The 23,194-nt window shown below is 45.9% G+C and overlaps 2 protein-coding genes across 3 annotated transcripts; both read right to left on the reverse strand.

Moving 5' to 3' along the window:
- Positions 1–14,502: 14,502 nt before the first annotated feature.
- On the reverse strand, positions 14,503–16,424 carry LOC135821232 (uncharacterized). 2 transcript variants are annotated; one of them, XM_065334293.1, is made up of 3 exons: positions 15,933–16,424; positions 15,630–15,854; positions 14,503–15,478 (listed from the first exon to the last, which is right to left on the reverse strand). In XM_065334293.1, the coding sequence occupies exons 1-3, from the start codon at positions 16,362–16,364 to the stop codon at positions 14,690–14,692; spliced, it is 1,446 nt and encodes a 481-aa protein (XP_065190365.1). In that variant the 5' UTR covers positions 16,365–16,424; the 3' UTR covers positions 14,503–14,689. The 2 variants fall into 2 exon arrangements, with proteins under 2 accessions (XP_065190365.1, XP_065190366.1); XM_065334294.1 differs by lacking the exon at positions 15,630–15,854.
- A 4,903-nt stretch (positions 16,425–21,327) lies between these two features.
- Positions 21,328–22,783, reverse strand: LOC135821251 (uncharacterized). The gene is made up of 4 exons (XM_065334312.1): positions 22,557–22,783; positions 22,053–22,355; positions 21,539–21,857; positions 21,328–21,344 (listed from the first exon to the last, which is right to left on the reverse strand). Exons 1-4 carry the CDS (start codon positions 22,695–22,697, stop codon positions 21,328–21,330), a joined length of 780 nt encoding a protein of 259 aa, XP_065190384.1. The 5' UTR covers positions 22,698–22,783.
- Positions 22,784–23,194: the final 411 nt, after the last annotated feature.

The following is a 23,194-nucleotide window of genomic DNA, read 5'->3' on the forward strand; positions in this document are numbered from 1 at the left end:
GGTGTGCAAGGTGATCAAGGAACCACAGGTCCCATGGGTCCCCAAGGAACCATCGGTCCAACCGGTCCTCCAGGAAACAGAGGTCCCGTGGGTCTCCAAGGAATCATCGGCCCCATAGGTCCTCAAGGAACCAGAGGCCCCATGGGTCCGCAATCAAATCAGAACCTATCCGATCCGTTTCATCTACTACCTCTCATTCGGAGAAACGCCTACCTCTACATATACTCTCATCCTAGCAGATTTGAATCCGTCACCAGGGTGAGCAGAAACAGATACAGAGGGATAAATCTCGTTGACATGAAGGACAAGAGAATCAACGTGAACAGCATCGACATGTTCCGAGACGATCACTTCTACCTCAACATTACACAACCCAGCGAAGTTTCCATTAGAGAACGATTCGTCAATCTGTTTCACGACAACATGTCTTTTGCAATGTTCCAAGTAATTCAAGTGGACGCACCTGACCCTAGAAACATGGCATTGAAGGCATTCGATATCGATACTGTCGGAAATTTCAGCTTGGATAGTTTGTACGTGTTGTTCACTGCCACCCACATAAGCGGCAACTACTTCACGCGTCCCGGCCATTCATCATTCAACATACCCGTTTCGTCTGTAGTCAGCCAATTATCGGCGGCTTTGGATAAACCTGTGTCGAGTATGACGGATCTCTTGGGTACAAAGTGTGTCATAAGTTACGCTCGGAATTCAGAAGGCCTATTCACTCTATACGTAAACTCCATTTTGATACATTCCAACTTAGACACTGTCCCATTTTCCAGGACCAATGGAATCGAAGATTGCAATTATAGCATTGGTGGTACTCAATTCTTCAACGGCACTTCATCAAAGTTGTTCTGTCATTTGCACTTTGCAGAGAGTTTATCTTCTCACACAATCCAGCGCATCCACACAGAACTCATGGCACACTACGATATATGAAAGTGCTACTTTGATTGTACATAATATATAGCACACATGCTACACTACATTCTTGAGATGAAAATGAAAAATAAAACCTATCTATAGTGAGTGTCATCACAACACCAGAATGTCTGTGATATTGACAGTGGCGAACAACACGTCGGGCGTGAGCAGGGGATTGCACAAACCGAACTTTACTCTAAATGTGAAGGAGCTCGATACGCGTGATAAAGTCCTGCATGTTGAATCGGCTCAGTTTGAAGTACACTTTGAGAACATAGACGAGACAACGAACAAACTCTATGTGGTACATGGTGTAGAAGAAGAAGAAGAAGAAGAAGAGGATAGACTTTCCATCAAGACGGGAACATACAGCGATGTAGACGATTTGGTGTCTATTATCAATGCCACTCTGAAACGAGCAGGACACGGAGACATTGTGTTTTCCTACTCTCGTCACACCAGCCGCATAAGTGTCTCGGTACCCAGGAATAAACGGTGCTTGTTGAAGAAGGACTCACCCGCATTGGTGCTGGGTGTGGGCACTATTCTCAAGCCATACACGATCGAGGGATCTCACACGTTCCCGTTCGCTGTGGATCTGACGAAAGGCAGAAGACTTGTCCTGCTCTACACCGACCTCATTGGACCTGCTGTGGAGTACGAAGACAATACTGATTCGAGGGTGCTGAAGACTTTTCTTATTCAAACCCTCAACGGTTTGAATAACTACGTGTTCGGGAAAGAAGACAAACGACTGCTGCTTCCACACGAAAACGTGACTAGCATTTCGTTCTGGTTGAAATTCAACACCGGTGAACACATTACTTCCGGATATCCCGTCTACCTTGATCTTCGGATCACCAACACGACTTAGATGGATCTTCCAGATGTTCGTGTCCGTCACGTGCGTGACATGGTGGAGGATATAGCAAAACGAAAGAAATTGGAGAGCGAAAAGGTGCGTTGCCGGGAGAAGTACGTGATTTACAACACTGCAATCTTGTCCTTTCTCATACTCATTCAAACCATTCTCAACATTCTTCAAGGGAGTGGTGCCGTATCTGGAGAACATCGCATTCGAATCATCGCCATCAGTAGCACGATTATCGGCGTGATCATGGCATGCATTGGTAAACACGTTCTCGACACCAAACGTCAACTTATCACGTGTATCGAACAACTGCAGCAGATGGAGAGAGCTGAAGACTCGTTCATGTTGGAATTGGGCATTACTCTTGAAGATGGGAAGCTCACTAACGAGGAGCATCAACGATTGATATCGATGATGAACGACTTTCGCAAGACACTGGATATTGGATCTTTGAAAAAAATTCACCCCTATTATAATGTGACTCGCAAGAATGGCACAGGAGATATACTCACCACAAGCTCCGGAGTCCTTCACGGGACTCCTGACCAACACGAAGATCGTTCAGAAGAACATCCTCGACAGGACGGAGAAGAAACTCTCGTTGCTTGAGGGTAGACGCGGAGTACGACTCTTTTCCACAGCAGATCGATCACCACCATCCCTGAACAATGAACTAGACATCTCGTCGCCGAATTTCATTGCTCTGGGGGAGAGCTATTTCATCGTGAAAATGCGCTATAGTGTCAAAAACAATCTCAATAACCAGCCTGGAGACTACACGCGATGGGTGTGCACCACGTCGCCAGCCTTTTCGTGGTTCAAGAACATTCGAGTGGAGATCAACGGAACAGAGGTCACGCAATCGAGTAAAGTTGCCGACATGCAAATGGTTCAGCATATCCTCAGTCTAATGGAAAGCAGCAGCGAACGCCTTCAGTACGTGGACTCGGATCTCTACGGTCTACAGAAACTGGATCCGCAAAGAGCATTGAGAGGTGTGGATTTAACGCCCTATCAACTTGGTGTGAAGCGTAAGCATGGCTATGCCTTCGAAACAAACGCTGCAAACGCTAATGCAGCACAAGCACCGGATTTCGTCGATGATTTCACACTCAGGCGTGCACCCACCGTCGAGCTTGTCACCAACGAAGGCTTCTCCAACACGGTTCAGGAAAATGCACTTCGTGCAGCTGTTGGACGGTTTCAGTAGTAAGGGACGAGCGGGTTCTGTGCCAGGGGGCGCCCGGGTCCCAAAAAAGGGGTATTATTGAAAAATGGGGTACTAATAGTACCCCATTTTTGCGGTGAAAATTATTTTTGGCCCGGTTTTTTTGCGGATAAAAATATGTGCCAGGGGGTGCCCCTACCTCAAAAAAAAAAAAAGGGGGTATTATTGAAAATATGTATTGGGGTGTTATGCTCTACCCTAAACAATAAGGTAATATGGTGTCATGATTATGTAAGTATAAAAGGTGTGTTCTTGAATGATGATCCAGTCAGTTTCAAGTTGTCGTGGTGCAGTGAAAATGGATTCTGAATTTGAGATCCTGTATGCTTATGTACGTTCAAAGAAGCAATGTGCGCTGGAGGAAAAGAAGAAGAAGAAGAAGAAGGAGATAGAGGAAAGTGAAGAAGTGTGTTATCATCGTGAAGAACAAGTTGAGCATGCTGGTCATAGAGTTTGTTCTCAGTGTGGATTGGTAATGGCTGACATTTACATGCCCGAGGTAAAGTGGAGAGAGCGTTGTACTAGCATAAAGACCTACACGGATTCCGATCGCATTCAAGGTGTGAATCGTCATCTTGTACATTTTCTCAACAAGATCGACTTCACTTTACCGCATGCACAGTTTCACCCTGTTCAAGAGGCACTGCAAGCAATGAAGAAGTCCAGCAGCTATAAAAGCATGAACTATGCAATAGCATTATCGTGTATACTTCATGAGGATCATGATGCAGTGCGCACACTGCGTTCTTCTTTACCGCGCAGTAATGTATCATGGTTGAGAAGCAGCCGCATTACACAACCTCTTCCATCATGTTTTCCACTGATGTTTCTTCTACATCTCATGGAACACATCAAGGGTCCTCTGTCCGCTAGACAGCTGAACACTCTGAAAGTTAATTTGTCCTTGATGTCACCTGCAGACCTGTCCATGATGCATCTTCTAATAGATGCCTATTGTTGGCATGACTACAGTCTGGAATATTTAGTAGATCACGTGACCTCTCTCCCACCTGATCTTGCCAACATACTCTATCAATTTACCAAGACTGCAGTACGTCATCAATGTTAGCAATGCGTTGGAGATTTACACTCTCGGGAACCTGTTCTGAGACATGGTCGAGACACGTTCAGTCATGACCGAGACATGTTCCGACAGGTCAAGTGCAAGTCGTGCTGTGATTGGTTAAATCTTATCATCTGCTCACCGTGTCCTCTGATTGGTTGATTCTTGAACAATTTCACCGTGTTCTCCAAGGTCGTCACCTCCCATAGGATGTTATTTCAAACTCGGCGGCGGTCAAAAGGGTATATATGTGCAAGCACAGTCCTCCATTCACTCACAACTGCCTTTGTTGTTTCGTTGCTCAAGCCTTCTCTCTCTCTCTCTCTCCCTCTGGATCTCACTGGATCTCTCGTGACTGATATCATGATGGCCACTGATGTTGTTGTTGCTGGTGAAGATGTTGTGGACTGTTTGGGTATTGACCCGTTCGCTATCAAGACGATAAAGAAACCCGGTCTCTACAAGCGACGTGCTAGCCGTAATCCGAATCTGGAGCCTCTGCCTAAGATCAAGATGCCATCTCCTCGTCCTACCATACTACCAGGTGTCGCCACCATTATTACGGATGGGGCAGCAGAGTGTGTTCAAGCAATGTACAGCAAGACCGCCCACGACTATCATGTTGCTCCTGGCACCGATTTCTACTATACGCGCGGTGATTTACCGGGCATGCTTGTCAATGGCACGGTATGTGAAGGACGCTTTGGTCAACTTAAGCTGTACGTCCAGGCTTCACAAGACGATCTCATTCAATTCTTCCTGAAGACCTCAACACCTTTGAGACGTGCCGTGAGATCTCCACATATCAACAGGATACGGAGTAACATCTTCCCTGCAATGTACCAAGGGAAGAGTGTGACTGCTTTGTATCTCAAGCCAACCAAGGGTGTGCCCAACTTCCCGATGAACGAAGAGTGTCAGCTCTATCTGCATCCTTCCACTATATCTTTCAACAGGGAGAAGTGCGAATTCAAGGCATGGCTTTCGGCAATCCCCCTGATGTTTGTAGACTCACGGCTTTGTGAAAGGGATCACGACACCGTGCAAGACCTTCCCGAGGCTGAATTGACTCGACTGGTGATTGCATTCCTCAAGAAGTGGAGCACTGCTGACAACGTGACTGCTGACATTGCGTTTGACACAACGGTGGCGGCGGCAGCGTCTCTCCCTGACACCCTACCGGACAATTCACTGGACTTGAATCTGCTAAATGCTTAGTCTATCTTACCACATTGATTGATCAGAAAGACTTTATATCCTAACCCTTTTTTTTTTTTTTTTTTTTTTTTTTTTTCATGCTCTCTCACTCTCTCTCTCTTTCTCTCTCTCTCTCTCTCTCTTGCTAACATATCATCGCTTCATTAGATTACCACTAGCACACATGAGTATCATAATGATTTATTTGAGAAAGAAAATATTTCCTATCATAATTAGAACAGTGTGTGTGTGTGTGTGTGTGTGTGAAGATGGCGTACTGGGCTACGCATTTCCATAGGAGTGATGGGGAGGAGACTTCCCTCAAGCACATGCAAAGCATGCGGAATGATATTACCGAAATACAATCAGTTGTGGGGAACGATGACACCGAAAACACCTTGGTTCATGATGTGGAGAAACTGAAAGAGGTGAAAGCCGATGAGAGCAAAGTGGAAGATGTGGAAAACAGATCTACGCGCTACACAGATCAAGCCATAGCAGCTGATGAGCTGCACGTGAAAACAGATGGATCCGTGTCCATGGATGCTAACCTCAACATGAACGAGCATTCCATCTGTAATTTGGCGTACGATGATAGTTCTTTGACATGTGCTGTCCCTGCCGGTTGGGTCAAGAATGAAATCCAACAAGCATCATCGAGATTGCAAACTGGTATGGACACTGTGCGCAAGATGAAAGGACCTCGTGGTGATCGGGGATTGGGATGGCTTAGCGGAGGTGGCATGCCACTGAACTCTGTAGGGAGAAATGGTGACTTTTATCTCGATGCAACCACGCTCATCGTGTACAAGAAATTCAGCTCGAAATGGAAGGCGTTTGGTCGGCTTCATGGATCAAGAGGTGAAGCTGGTCCACGTGGAGAACGTGGATTGATCGGTCCTGAAGGTGAGACTGGACCTAGAGGAGCTGATGGGCAAGGTGGTGAACGCGGTCAAAAAGGTGATCAAGGAATACCTGGTCCAGAAGGTCCCAGAGGTGAAGTTGGACCACGTGGAGAACGTGGATTGGTCGGGCCTGAAGGTGAGATTGGACCTAGAGGAGAAGATGGGCAAGACGGCCCACAAGGTGAACGTGGTGTGCAAGGTGATCAAGGAACCACAGGTCCCATGGGTCCCCAAGGAACCATCGGTCCAACCGGTCCTCCAGGAAACAGAGGTCCCGTGGGTCTCCAAGGAATCATCGGCCCCATAGGTCCTCAAGGAACCAGAGGCCCCATGGGTCCGCAATCAAATCAGAACCTATCCGATCCGTTTCATCTACTACCTCTCATTCGGAGAAACGCCTACCTCTACATATACTCTCATCCTAGCAGATTTGAATCCGTCACCAGGGTGAGCAGAAACAGATACAGAGGGATAAATCTCGTTGACATGAAGGACAAGAGAATCAACGTGAACAGCATCGACATGTTCCGAGACGATCACTTCTACCTCAACATTACACAACCCAGCGAAGTTTCCATTAGAGAACGATTCGTCAATCTGTTTCACGACAACATGTCTTTTGCAATGTTCCAAGTAATTCAAGTGGACGCACCTGACCCTAGAAACATGGCATTGAAGGCATTCGATATCGATACTGTCGGAAATTTCAGCTTGGATAGTTTGTACGTGTTGTTCACTGCCACCCACATAAGCGGCAACTACTTCACGCGTCCCGGCCATTCATCATTCAACATACCCGTTTCGTCTGTAGTCAGCCAATTATCGGCGGCTTTGGATAAACCTGTGTCGAGTATGACGGATCTCTTGGGTACAAAGTGTGTCATAAGTTACGCTCGGAATTCAGAAGGCCTATTCACTCTATACGTAAACTCCATTTTGATACATTCCAACTTAGACACTGTCCCATTTTCCAGGACCAATGGAATCGAAGATTGCAATTATAGCATTGGTGGTACTCAATTCTTCAACGGCACTTCATCAAAGTTGTTCTGTCATTTGCACTTTGCAGAGAGTTTATCTTCTCACACAATCCAGCGCATCCACACAGAACTCATGGCACACTACGATATATGAAAGTGCTACTTTGATTGTACATAATATATAGCACACATGCTACACTACATTCTTGAGATGAAAATGAAAAATAAAACCTATCTATAGTGAGTGTCATCACAACACCAGAATGTCTGTGATATTGACAGTGGCGAACAACACGTCGGGCGTGAGCAGGGGATTGCACAAACCGAACTTTACTCTAAATGTGAAGGAGCTCGATACGCGTGATAAAGTCCTGCATGTTGAATCGGCTCAGTTTGAAGTACACTTTGAGAACATAGACGAGACAACGAACAAACTCTATGTGGTACATGGTGTAGAAGAAGAAGAAGAAGAAGAAGAGGATAGACTTTCCATCAAGACGGGAACATACAGCGATGTAGACGATTTGGTGTCTATTATCAATGCCACTCTGAAACGAGCAGGACACGGAGACATTGTGTTTTCCTACTCTCGTCACACCAGCCGCATAAGTGTCTCGGTACCCAGGAATAAACGGTGCTTGTTGAAGAAGGACTCACCCGCATTGGTGCTGGGTGTGGGCACTATTCTCAAGCCATACACGATCGAGGGATCTCACACGTTCCCGTTCGCTGTGGATCTGACGAAAGGCAGAAGACTTGTCCTGCTCTACACCGACCTCATTGGACCTGCTGTGGAGTACGAAGACAATACTGATTCGAGGGTGCTGAAGACTTTTCTTATTCAAACCCTCAACGGTTTGAATAACTACGTGTTCGGGAAAGAAGACAAACGACTGCTGCTTCCACACGAAAACGTGACTAGCATTTCGTTCTGGTTGAAATTCAACACCGGTGAACACATTACTTCCGGATATCCCGTCTACCTTGATCTTCGGATCACCAACACGACTTAGATGGATCTTCCAGATGTTCGTGTCCGTCACGTGCGTGACATGGTGGAGGATATAGCAAAACGAAAGAAATTGGAGAGCGAAAAGGTGCGTTGCCGGGAGAAGTACGTGATTTACAACACTGCAATCTTGTCCTTTCTCATACTCATTCAAACCATTCTCAACATTCTTCAAGGGAGTGGTGCCGTATCTGGAGAACATCGCATTCGAATCATCGCCATCAGTAGCACGATTATCGGCGTGATCATGGCATGCATTGGTAAACACGTTCTCGACACCAAACGTCAACTTATCACGTGTATCGAACAACTGCAGCAGATGGAGAGAGCTGAAGACTCGTTCATGTTGGAATTGGGCATTACTCTTGAAGATGGGAAGCTCACTAACGAGGAGCATCAACGATTGATATCGATGATGAACGACTTTCGCAAGACACTGGATATTGGATCTTTGAAAAAAATTCACCCCTATTATAATGTGACTCGCAAGAATGGCACAGGAGATATACTCACCACAAGCTCCGGAGTCCTTCACGGGACTCCTGACCAACACGAAGATCGTTCAGAAGAACATCCTCGACAGGACGGAGAAGAAACTCTCGTTGCTTGAGGGTAGACGCGGAGTACGACTCTTTTCCACAGCAGATCGATCACCACCATCCCTGAACAATGAACTAGACATCTCGTCGCCGAATTTCATTGCTCTGGGGGAGAGCTATTTCATCGTGAAAATGCGCTATAGTGTCAAAAACAATCTCAATAACCAGCCTGGAGACTACACGCGATGGGTGTGCACCACGTCGCCAGCCTTTTCGTGGTTCAAGAACATTCGAGTGGAGATCAACGGAACAGAGGTCACGCAATCGAGTAAAGTTGCCGACATGCAAATGGTTCAGCATATCCTCAGTCTAATGGAAAGCAGCAGCGAACGCCTTCAGTACGTGGACTCGGATCTCTACGGTCTACAGAAACTGGATCCGCAAAGAGCATTGAGAGGTGTGGATTTAACGCCCTATCAACTTGGTGTGAAGCGTAAGCATGGCTATGCCTTCGAAACAAACGCTGCAAACGCTAATGCAGCACAAGCACCGGATTTCGTCGATGATTTCACACTCAGGCGTGCACCCACCGTCGAGCTTGTCACCAACGAAGGCTTCTCCAACACGGTTCAGGAAAATGCACTTCGTGCAGCTGTTGGACGGTTTCAGTACAAGCTGAGACCCTTCCTACCGTTTTTCAATCAGGACGATGCTTGGTTACCCCCGGGTACACAGGTGAAGCTTCGCTTTGATCTGCCACAATCCGAGCTTTCCAGATACATCATGCTTAGCGATCAAGGCGGTGGTGCCAACAGTGCTCTGAGCGTCGGTGATATTGAGATCGATCTACTCCAATTGGACTTTGTGTACACTACCTATCGCATGGAACCCAATCTCACCGATCGTGTACGCCTTCCCAAACAACTCTATTTCCACACGTGGTGCCCTCGTCTCATACAAAAGAGCATTTCAGATGATGCTGGTACACTGGAACTGCTTCACAATGCGGACATTCCACGCAGGATGATCCTGTTCTTCACAGATTTGACTCATGGTACACAGCCAGCATTGGCTGGAGGTGAAGCATCGCATTCTTCGAACAGACTGGCCATGATTCATGCAAATCTCAGTCAACTTCGTGTCACTGTCAACGACCAGACGCTCTTTGACAACCCGCTCAAGTTCCAGTGTGATGTGAGTCGTAATACTGAAGGGCAATACTTCTACGATTACAACAAATCCTCCTACCTGCGTGGCTACAATCTGGTTCAAGACTTTTTCGGCAAGACGTATGGAACGCAAATCCCCATCACCGCTGCAGATTACTGCAATCACTACTTTATGGTGCCTATCAACTTGAATCTGGATCGGACCACAGACAATCCAAGATCCAGAGGAAATCTGTCCATCGACTATCAATTTAGCGACGTGACAAACGCCCCCGTGAGGAGACCTAGCGAAAATGGCGCCTCGATCAAAGTCAACCTTCTCTGCATGGACAAGTACTTGTACACCATGAGCAAAGATGAAGGTATCAAAGCCGAAGTTGTATGAATTAATTCCGACCTAGTAGTAAAAGGGCATCATGGAAGGTGGTGACCTGGAGACCAGACATCGTGTCTACGGTGGTGATTTGAAAACATCGAGTCGACAACACGGTGGATTCTTCTGGAAAAAGAGCTTCTGGAAAAACCTAATCGGTGCTGGACCGGATGAGATGGAAAAGCAGATGGCGGAACCCACGACAAAACAAGATGCAATGCAACGCGGTGGACTTGGACCCCTGGCTGCCATGGCAGGAATGACACTTCTTCCCATGCTTTTGGGGAGAGGAGAGTCCGGAGACATTGTGGAAACGCAAATGAAAACAGCTTACAACCCTGCCATGCACCGAGGAGGTCTAGCCATTCCACCAGGATTAGCCGCCAAGGCCATACCACTCCTGACGAATCTGGCTGCTCCCTTGGCCATGGGTACCATGGCATCACTGGGTGACAACGTAATGGATAAAATATTCGGCAGAGGAGTAAGGAAGGGAAGCTCAGCAGGTGCCATGAAGCGCACTAAAAGTCGTCGTCGTCGGCATGCACCGAAGAAGATTCGTCAACGAGCATCTCGAAAAACCAAGAAACCAGCTCGTCAAGTTCGCTCCAAAGGCCGCAGGGCACGAGGAATAAAGAAACAAGGAAGGGCCTTGTTCAAAAAACTAGGACATCGTGCCCTCGACGAAGCTTCATCGTTCCTGTCTGCACCTCGTAGATCCCTAACCCGTCCTGAAACTCCATTTGCTCAAAAAATTCGACAGAACATTAACAGTGCAGGACCGTCTTCTATGAGTTCCGCTCACATCGGTCCATCCTACAACATCTGATCATGGACTTTATCTCGCTCCTTGGACAGGAAATCGGGAGGAAGAAAAAGACTAGTCCCGTAAGGAACGACGATGTTCCGACCACGGCCACTGCTCGACACGGGCTGCACATTCCTGGTCTTCAGTTCGAGTCTAAGGATTGGTTCACGGAAATCATTCCTGCTCTGAAATCCTGGGGTCAAAACGTATTGTTTCTGGGACAGAGCAACATGGGTAAATCCTACTTTCTCATCAAGCTCCTGAAACGTGTGCAACCTGAGCGTATAGTTGTCATCTCCAACACGCCGGCCGATCAGTATCGTCTCCCAAGCCTCAAATCCTTCAAGCATTACAGCACCATGCCCGAGTGTATCGAAGACATGGATCTCCAGCCTAACACCTATGTGATCATTGATGACATCAGAGTGATGGGTTTGAAGCACGGCAGTCAAAGAGAGTGTCTCTACAAGTTCTTCACCATGTACAGTCATCATCATAAGTTGAACGTGTTCTTTCTCTCTCAGAGCTTTGATAACATTAAGGACATGAAGATCAATGCAAACTTTATGTATCTATTTCGCTTCACTGATAAAAGCAATATCAAGCGTTATCTCAATACTCTGTTTGGTGGTCTGTGCACGAAGTCATCCATTATCTTTAGATTGTATGAGAAGTTATTGGCGGTGTGTCGCAGACCTATCCTAACCATTGATTGCTCTTCTAATCAGTACTACACGTATTGCGAAGACACTGCATTAAAGGTGACTTTTGAATAAAAACCTCGTTGATGTGCGTGTTTAGCCGAAAAGTTAGCCGAAAAGTTAGCCGAAAAGTTAGCCGAAAAGTTAGCCGAAAAGTTAGCCGAAAAGTTAGCCGAAACATTGAAAAAAAAATTCCAATCATGAATAAGAATGGAGCATCTTACGGTGAAATTCTCAAATGGGCTACCGAGCAGTATACAGAGGGTGGGGTCCAGAAAGGGATCCTTCTCGATACCCAAGCGTAAAAGGTTGCAAACCTTGCAGTTTATGTCGAAACATCCTCAACACATCCTCAAGAAGAGAGTAAATTCGTGGGAAGTTCTCGGTATACCACCACTCATGCGGCAAAAAGGAGGTAATAACTACAATACCTACTTGAAAAGCGTCAAGAAAGTTCTTTCCCAAGTGCCAGATCACAGTTTGAGCACCTCCACCCTGTTGGAACTGCAAGCTGATCCGCGAGTAAAGCGTCTATATGACACCCAAAAACAATCCCGATCACATCAGTTACCCGTCTGTGAGAAATGTGATTGCATCCAACATACTCAACTATGATTCCACTACCGATCAAGTTCGCGATTCCGTTGCAGATGTCAGGAAGAAGAGAAAGGCACCTTTAACATCAGTGCCTTTCAATCTATTACAAGACCACGAATTTGACCGATGGATCCTACAAATCCTGGACAGTTTCCTCCGACATACAAATATACCGGCAACCTTTTTGAAGAGCAACTATTTCACAAGCCGATCACAACTGCTGCAACTCTACGATGAAGATCGACTGAGGTTCAGGAGTCGGGTGGAAGCGGCTGCGGATGCCCTGAAGACGCAGACGATGAACGACTACACTACTCTGGTCAACGAGACGAATCGCATCTACATGTCCAGGTACCCGTTTGCAACCATAGCGGGTGCGGTGGGAATCCACAAACATGTCGATGGATTCCTTCGATCAGAACGAAAGATTCATGAACTAGCCACCCTAGTGCTAGCTGTACCAGGATCGCAGCTCAAGTTTCAAGATCTCAACGATATGACTTCTACGTATGGTAGAACAACTGAAGCAAAATTGATCCATCCCGAGCATTTCATGATCAGAGCACAAAAGGTGATGGTGGACGATGCATCATTCATTCAAGAGGTTCTGAAGGATAAAAGCAGGATCACTCGTATCATCAAGGATATCCTGAGTGGACGTTCAATGTGATCACGTGCGCGAAAATTTTCAGGCTATGATCAAGAATGGACTACCCTCTCAGCAGTGCCGACATCAAAGGAAGATTGAATGGTGTTGGAGGGTTCGTGGGGTGTACAAGTTACGACCTCTTACCACCCTTGAACAATGGAGACTTTTGTATCGTCAACACCGACAACGTTCTACCGGTGTACGATGCACCGGAAGGTGGACATCATTGGTTGACCGTGTGTCGCGAGCAAAACGTGATCCTGGTTTTTGACAGTTTCGGACGCAGTCTATACACTATGGAGCAAGATTACACTGAACCTGCACTGTGCGATTTCTTTAAAGAAGCCTATGCAGACTGTAAGATCATCACCAACACCCAAGCCGTTCAAGACAGAAGCACAGCAGTATGTGGATGGTATGCCATATTGATGGGAAAGCTATTTTCCAAATATGGTCTGGATGAAGCACTTCGAATTTTCCGAAGAGTCTTCGATGAGGATGAAAAGCTGGAAAACGATCAACTGGTTCTCAGTTTAGGTGCCTTGCGAGGTGGTGGAGCCTTGTGGGATACGAAAGTGCAAAAAGCACTTCATGATGGAAGACAGAAGAAGAAGTCGCAGTCCACACCATTCCACACGCAACTGGCTAACGAATTGCACAAACCCAGACGAGTGCATTTCAAAAGACGCAAGGTGAAGAGCAGGTCTGTGGATCACATCTGGAGTGCCGATCTAGTGGATATGCAACGGTTTGCCCGAAGCAACAAGAACTACAAATTCCTGCTGACCGTCATCGATCTGTACAGTCGCTATGCCTGGGCAGTACCCCTGAAAACCAAAACTGGCTCTGCTGTCAGGGATGCATTCGACCTGATCCTGAAAACATCGAACAGGGTACCACAAAAACTATGGGTAGACGAAGGCAAGGAGTTCTACAATGCAACAATGAAGCAATGGGTCAAGGATCACAACATCATCATGTACAGCACCCACAACGAAGGAAAAGCCGTGGTGGTGGAACGCTTCAATAGAACACTGAAAGGCAGAATGTGGCGCCATTTCACGGAGAAAGCTACGACACAGTATCTTGACGTCCTTCCTCAGCTTATGGTCAAGTACAACAGCTCGAAACATCGCAGTATCGGCATGAGTCCCACGAAAGCTTCTCTTGATGGAAAACCAAAAGATGCAGACGTACACTCGAAGCAATCACCAGCTAAATTCAAAGTGGGTGATGATGTGCGTTTGGCTGTGGCTAAACGTCATTTCGAGAAAGGGTACACGCCCAACTGGACAGAGGAAGTGTTCGTGGTAAACGATGTCCTACCCACTGTACCCCACACCTATCGTGTTCAAGACCTGATGGGAGAAGTCATTCAAGGACAGTTCTATGGAGCTGAGCTACAACATGCCAGACACACAGGATTGAGATTCGATAAGGTGTTGAAATACAACAAGAACAGTCGGCTCGTCAAATGGAAGGGTTATCAAGACGAAAAATTCCATACCTGGTTAACAAAGAAGGATGTGAATGATCTCAAAAAGTATTAGCATTTCATATGTACAATGTAGCTCATGCTTTGGATTAACGTGAATATTATGAATCGCATAGTATTTACAATGTATTTCATGAGAAGATATGACATATGCTCTAGTATGTGTGGAAATCCCTCAGTGCTTTGGAATATCCTTGTGTCCGAATGCCAGGGTGTTGATACCATCCTCCAGAATGTAACGCTTACTGTCGAATCCACAGAGGGCAATCTTGTGTAGCTCCTCTCCGTGAATGCAATGTCGTCGACTTCGAAGAACATTCATTGTTCTCTTCAGCTGAGACTCCTCGACGAGACATGTTCGATAATCATCGACGGTTATGGTGTTTTTCAACACGCTTCTCTGCACACCTTTGGCACGCTTGCCATTGTCGTCGTTGTCTTCACAGCGGTATGCGTACATCTTGCTCCGCAAACCAATGAACTCCTTGATGGGTTTGCCACCTAGTTCGTCCTTGAACTTCCCTACCACCTTCTTGTTGACCGTGCTGTACAGGTGGTGGGATGGTGAATAGTTGGATGTGTCATAGGCTGTTATGTTGTTTGACATATCGGTGTACAGATCATCCGTTTGAATATGTACGATCAGACTATCAGTATCAGTGTAGAGCAAACGTACATTTTGTCCATAGCGGGGTAGGAGAACTTCATAGTAAAAGGAATACATCAAGTGCTTCGACAGATCGAGGATGGCTGTACCCACATAAATGGGTTTATTGAGAGTCACCTTTGTCCTGGCAAACTCGATTGCTATCAGATCGTTCTCAAAGGCTACACTGCGGATGTACGAAGGTTTGTTGATGCTTTTCTGGAGACGTGGTTTTTCATCCTGTTCACGAATGAGCTTGATGTTTACTCTGTTTCGAACGTTTTCCATGGTCTTGCCATATACAGCATTGTTCATCAACTACGATAAACAGGCATACAAAAAAAAAAAAAGCCAAGAAAAACAACAATAAGAAAACTGTTATCTTCAGGTCATTCACACTTCCAGTACATACTAGATCCCACACTATCGCTAAATACACACACACACACACATGATGTGGAGTACCCACCTTATAGAAGTCTTTCTCGAAATCAGAAGTTGATAGCTTTCTCAGGTCAGTATTAGTGTCGATGTATGGCTTCATCCATGGGTGTTGTGTGAAGGAGAGCACACGATGCACATCTGTAATCTCCACACCCAAGGACACATACTGCTGCAAGTTTCTGTAGTGCAGAACATAGTGCTCTTTCACCAGTAGATTTGGTACCAGTTTCTTCGCTTCCAAACCGGTCACCTACAAGAGGACAGTATAGATATACACAAACCTTAGAAGATTAATACAAGCATATCCACCGGATAGACCATGACTTACCATTAGTTTCTCTGCCATGTGGGTCTGATATGGAGAAAGCATATCTCGTGTCACCTTCATCTTCTCAGGAGCCAACGGATAATCATTCATCATGTCATGCACACCATCTGGAATCCTTAAATCGCACTCCACCATGTATCCCGTCGAAGAGTCCATTGGATGATCGAGTACCGTCTCCAGAAGATCATCCGTCACTGCTTCAAAGCAGAAGTCCGACACGGGCAAGGGTTGAGACATGGCCCATCCATATAGATTGTTCGCATCTAAATATTGGATGAAGCTTGACGGCTCGTCTGGATTGTACTCCGATAGATATCTGTTGTTGGCGGTGGCGTGTCTAGCGGACACCATGCTTATGCCACCTCTTTTGCCATGCTCAATGAAGTTGAACATGTCAATGTCGGAAATGAGATGAAGGGACACCTTCGTCATTTTCAGCAGCGAATCCCAGGCAAATCCCGGTAAGGTGAGGTAATTAGCGGGATCCAATCCATAGGTTGTGTGAGCAGTTCTTCTGAAGTTTTCGAAAACGTCAGCCAACAGCAGCACATCAGTCTCCAGGTAGAGGTCGTGATAGTCTCCTAGATCTTCACAGTCAAACGCAGTCCATACTGTTTGCGCATAGGCATAGTCTTCATCACTGATACCCTAGGGAATAGAAAATGTACACCAAAAAGAAAAACAAATCAACGAACTTATTTTAGTAGTTCGCCCACACAATCAATTATTTAGTATGAAGCTGCAGGAAGCGTTCAAACACATTTTGTCTTATTTTAGTACTTCGAAGTAAGATGGTGAAAAAAGAAAGAGAGAAAGATCTACTATATCTGTCACACTACTCACCGTGTTCGTTAGCGTTGAGTGGAATGCATCCTTGGGTGGTAGACGCGTTTCTTCGAATTGGTCGTACGACCCCATATATTCATACGGGTAGACACCCTTTCGTGTCAACAGTTTGCGTTCATCCTCGTCTGGAAATCGTGCGGATAGAAGGGCGAATGCATCTGGTGGTGTAGCCGAAACCAACCGGTCTAGGGAGGTGTTCAAGAATGCCAGGCTGTCGATGAACTGGAACTGTCTCCATCCGAATGTGACATATTTTTCACTGTTGATGGGAATCACTTTGATAGCACCGAGACGCTTGGTCTGAGAAGAAGAAAGAAAAAGAGGAGACACAGTTTTAAGGTGCAGCTGTAAAGATGAATATCAATCATATAAACGTGAATATGAGTACCAACATAGTAATGATCTTCCTTCTTAGAAAAACATCATGATCCACGCACACGCACACACACACACACACACACACACACACACACACACCACGCATATGTAACGTACCCGTTCTTGTCCTTTCTCGTTCACATACGTAATCTCATCAGTGGACGTTCTCCCAATGGCAGATATGATGTGATGAGAATCGTATCCCTTCAAGTTATGAAAGATCACAGGAATCTTGATCTTGAACGGCTCAATCCGCATGTTCAGGTTACAATGGTTGTGTGCTGCACCACGGTAAGCACCGGTGATGTGACAGTGGTCACGTACACGATCGCTACCCAACGCTTCACCACAGATCCAACAGCAGACTACCGTTTCAAATTCACGTTGCTGACTTTCTGAAATGATCATTTGACCAGCATTACATGCAAGAAGCTCATCACGGATAATCTCCTCCTCTTGCTCAAGTGACAGCAGAAAACAGAACATAGAATCTTCTCCACGGTAGAAGAAACGGTTCGTGACGACGCCATCAGATCGTACTACAATGTACGAACAGGAACAGGCTACATGCTTGTTCTTTTGGAATGTCGAATGACCGATTTTCTTGACAGCGGACAGAGGTTCTATGAAGGCCTCACAATCGGCATAGATCACCTGCATTTGAGAGAGAGAGAGAGAGAGAGAGAGAGAGAGAAGTAGGAATAGCAGCAGGGACAACACCGAGTAAAACAGCGGAAAAGACAGATAGAGAATTAGGAATAGCTGCAGAGACAACACCGAGTAAAACAGCAGAAAGGTGAACAATCAGAGTCAAGAAACATGTGCAGGAAAGAAAAGAAAAAAAGAAAAAAAACAGACCACAGTGTGTTCACCTTGATTAAGTGTTCTACTTACAAATGGGGCTTGAAGCTGCTTGTTCACATTCCTGAACATCACTCTATCGCCAGCCTTTGGCATCTCCACCGTGGCTTCAGGATGTTCACTGCAGTACATCATATGATTATTCAATGCCTTCTCCGTGACGTGTGTTGAGAGACATCTGAAGCAGACGAAATGTGCTCGACGTGCTCCAGTAGCAACAAGACGACTGAATGACTTTATCCACACCCAGTGCTGCACCTCCACGTCATTGCGTTCGTCTTGGATGAGCAATACATTGATGGCGGTCTGCGGTTGGTGAGAAATTCTTAACGGATATATGACTTTCTCTTCATATCCGAAGACGTTGATGTAAAGACCGTCGTTCAGTCTTTCGATGACTGGTATGTCTTCCAGTTTTGCTGGAAACTCGATGCCGCTCACATCCACAGTATCCGCATGTTCTGCGTACGACGATTGACGATATGGATGAGACTTGTCTGCCGAAAATTTAGCAGCCAGTATTGACCATCTAAAGTACGGATGACATAAGACATGGACAGAACATACAGTTCAATCCATACACCATAACACAACACTGAAACCCCACTGCTATACTTACAGTAAACACTTGTTGTCAGTGTTCTGCACGTTAACAATGGCCTTCTTCGACTTCAACTCCGGTGGCAAGGGGATGTACGAACTTCCTCCAAGTACACAATAGCGTGACATTTCGATGTGTAAACAGGAAATCCGTTCAACTACCCAACCTGATCCATGACGAACGAAATCATCAAGACGAGCGTTGATCTGAGCAATCATCGTACTGAGAAGGTCCCTCAGCTCCATGGCGTTGAGCACCAGCGTTGTACTCGATCGGAAGAAGAATGTGTTGGAAACCATTTGTCCTGTAGCAGGATTCAGCTTCTGCATCACCACCTGAACTACCAAAGAACACTTGTACTGACCCCATTGCTCAATATTCTCTTCAAGAAGCAGCTCCAGCGACGGTAGAACATGAGAGAAAAACTTTAGTACATCTGCAAACTCTTGATCAGGACAATAACTAAAGAATTGCAACAGATCAGATGATCTCACTACATCAAAAGACTGACGAGGTTTCTTCCGAAGGGGTTCCATCCTGAGCAGGGGTGGTGGCGGACAACCACACAATGGCTTGACAAGGTACCGAGGACCTATTTTTATAGGGTTTTCGTAATAGTTGAATTCGGAATAACTGGTTGTTTTTCAATTAACCAATCCACTCATCTCCCGCTGGAAACAATTAACCACTTACCGCACTTCCCGCTGAAAACATGTGACCAATTAGCGCACTTCCCGCTGAAATCACGTTCATCCTTTTATCGCGCATTGACCCATGTTCCACACTTCACAGTGAAATCAGTGCTGCAATGATGTACTGTGACGTCAATGCATGAATGCATGATCTGTGCATCTGAGGTCAAGATGAATCCGGTATTCCAGCAGCTAAAAGTTCGAGAAAGAATTGTTGTATGTCGAAAAGAATTATACGAGAGGAAAGCTAGAAAAATTCTACACCTCATGGACCTTTCGATTACGGACATAGATGGAAAACTAATTGACTTATGTCAATGGAAAGATTCCAAACCCGAACCAAAAAAGACACGGCATGTCGCGAGCAACGTTTTGGTTTTTGGCGCGCACCGTGTTCACCGTGTTCTCCAAGGTCGTCACCTTCCCGGAGGCGGGACCCGGCGGGACGGGACTTGGCGGGACCTATAAAACCTGATATAATTTCATTTTTGGTTCACAATTCATTTTTGAGTCCATTGGATGATCGAGTACCGTCTCCAGAATTTCTCTCTCTATCAGATCAAAGATGTCGGCCTGGTCAACCTCCGAACCATATGTAGAGAAGTGGTATTTATTTTCTTGTAGTAATAAAGATGAATTAACCGTTCGGTTACTCACCGATCTGGGCACAGCCTACGAGCTAAGACCCATGCTTCTTCACCCGGATCGGGTGGACTTAACTCCCATGGAGATTGCGGAGTATCTGTGCAGGGTGTCGACGCGCGTTCTCGTGAGCGGTGAGAAACACCAGCGTCTCCCAAAGATCGTCGTTGATGGCGTAGAGGATTATGGATCCTCATCATGGCGGGATACAGGCAGACTGCTGCGCTGCTGGGACGACGGGCGCAGATTGATGTACAACGTGATGAAGGCTGCAGGTGTTCTGGATATTGTCGAAGAGACATTTGCAAATGGTGAGCAGATCGAAGCTCAGGAACTCATCCGTGTCATCAAGGATCTCAATGAGCGCAAGGTCTTTCGAAAAGACGGGGATACACAAGCGACGACGAAATCTGTCCGCCTCTCAGTCATGTCGACGAGGATAACCCGTGTTGTTGTGCGTGTCGGCACGATCGACATTGACGATGAAGGATATCCTAAGAAGATGCCGGAAGTCTCGTGTGATTCTGTAGTAAGCCGGAAGCGCAAGGCCGATGATGACCTGGATGAACCAATTGTGACGATTCAGGCTTCGAACACATCTCCTATCATCGAAGTTTCCAGGAAGCGCTCCTGGGTAGTACCTTCTCAAGATATCTTTGATTGCTAGACTCTCTCTCTCTCTCTCTCTCTCTCTCTCTCTCTCTCTCTCTTCCTACCAGGCGTGAGCCATCCCCTGGGTGAACAAAATGGGTGCTATCTTCTCTCTCTCTCTCTCTCTCTCTCTCTCTCTCTCTCTCTCTCTCTCTCTCTCTCTCTCTCTCTCTCTCTCTCTCTCTCTCTCTCTCTCTCTTCCTACCAGGCGTGAGCCATCCCCTGGGTGAACAAAATGGGTGCTATCTTCTCTCTCTCTCTCTCTCTCTCTCTCTCTCTCTCTCTCTCTCTCTCTCTCTCTCTCTCTCTCTCTCTCTCTCTCTCTCTCTCTCTCTCTCTCTCTCTCTCTCTCTCTCTCTCTCTCTCTCTCTCTCTCTCTTCCTACCAGGCGTGAGCCATCCCCTGGGTGAACAAAATGGGTGCTATCTTCTCTCTCTCTCTCTCTCTCTCTCTCTCTCTCTCTCTCTCTCTCTCTCTCTCTCTCTCTCTCTCTCTCTCTCTCTCTCTCTCTCTCTCTTTTCAAAATGATCCGAAAAATTGAAATTACAAGTCAAAATACTGCAAAACTATGAGTTCTGATTAATATAAAATTGGAAAAAAGTGAGATAACATTGACATTAGAAATAGTAATATTTTAGACATCGGAATGCAATATTATGATGTAGGGCAGGACATAACACCCACCCCTAAAAATCAAAATTAATGATACATGCAGAATTCCAAATCATGACACCATATTACCTTATTGTTTAGGGTAGAGCATAACACCCCAATACATATTTTTCAATAATACCCCCATATTTTATCCGCAAAAAAACCGGGCCAAAAATAATTTTCACCGCAAAAATGGGGTACTATTAGTACCCCATTTTTCAATAATACCCCATTTTTTGGGACCCGGGCGCCCCCTGGCACAGAACCCGCTCGTCCCTTACTGGCGTGTCTAGCGGACACCATGCTTATGCCACCTCTTTTGCCATGCTCAATGAAGTTGAACATGTCAATGTCGGAAATGAGATGAAGGGACACCTTCGTCATTTTCAGCAGCGAATCCCAGGCAAATCCCGGTAAGGTGAGGTAATTAGCGGGATCCAATCCATAGGTTGTGTGAGCAGTTCTTCTGAAGTTTTCGAAAACGTCAGCCAACAGCAGCACATCAGTCTCCAGGTAGAGGTCGTGATAGTCTCCTAGATCTTCACAGTCAAACGCAGTCCATACTGTTTGCGCATAGGCATAGTCTTCATCACTGATACCCTAGGGAATAGAAAATGTACACCAAAAAGAAAAACAAATCAACGAACTTATTTTAGTAGTTCGCCCACACAATCAATTATTTAGTATGAAGCTGCAGGAAGCGTTCAAACACATTTTGTCTTATTTTAGTACTTCGAAGTAAGATGGTGAAAAAAGAAAGAGAGAAAGATCTACTATATCTGTCACACTACTCACCGTGTTCGTTAGCGTTGAGTGGAATGCATCCTTGGGTGGTAGACGCGTTTCTTCGAATTGGTCGTACGACCCCATATATTCATACGGGTAGACACCCTTTCGTGTCAACAGTTTGCGTTCATCCTCGTCTGGAAATCGTGCGGATAGAAGGGCGAATGCATCTGGTGGTGTAGCCGAAACCAACCGGTCTAGGGAGGTGTTCAAGAATGCCAGGCTGTCGATGAACTGGAACTGTCTCCATCCGAATGTGACATATTTTTCACTGTTGATGGGAATCACTTTGATAGCACCGAGACGCTTGGTCTGAGAAGAAGAAAGAAAAAGAGGAGACACAGTTTTAAGGTGCAGCTGTAAAGATGAATATCAATCATATAAACGTGAATATGAGTACCAACATAGTAATGATCTTCCTTCTTAGAAAAACATCATGATCCACGCACACGCACACACACACACACACACACACACACACACACACACACACACCACGCATATGTAACGTACCCGTTCTTGTCCTTTCTCGTTCACATACGTAATCTCATCAGTGGACGTTCTCCCAATGGCAGATATGATGTGATGAGAATCGTATCCCTTCAAGTTATGAAAGATCACAGGAATCTTGATCTTGAACGGCTCAATCCGCATGTTCAGGTTACAATGGTTGTGTGCTGCACCACGGTAAGCACCGGTGATGTGACAGTGGTCACGTACACGATCGCTACCCAACGCTTCACCACAGATCCAACAGCAGACTACCGTTTCAAATTCACGTTGCTGACTTTCTGAAATGATCATTTGACCAGCATTACATGCAAGAAGCTCATCACGGATAATCTCCTCCTCTTGCTCAAGTGACAGCAGAAAACAGAACATAGAATCTTCTCCACGGTAGAAGAAACGGTTCGTGACGACGCCATCAGATCGTACTACAATGTACGAACAGGAACAGGCTACATGCTTGTTCTTTTGGAATGTCGAATGACCGATTTTCTTGACAGCGGACAGAGGTTCTATGAAGGCCTCACAATCGGCATAGATCACCTGCATTTGAGAGAGAGAGAGAGAGAGAGAGAGAGAGAGAGAGAAGTAGGAATAGCAGCAGGGACAACACCGAGTAAAACAGCGGAAAAGACAGATAGAGA

Source organism: Sycon ciliatum, chromosome 7, assembly GCF_964019385.1.
Source record: "Sycon ciliatum chromosome 7, ocSycCili1.1, whole genome shotgun sequence".
Lineage (NCBI taxonomy): Eukaryota > Metazoa > Porifera > Calcarea > Leucosolenida > Sycettidae > Sycon > Sycon ciliatum.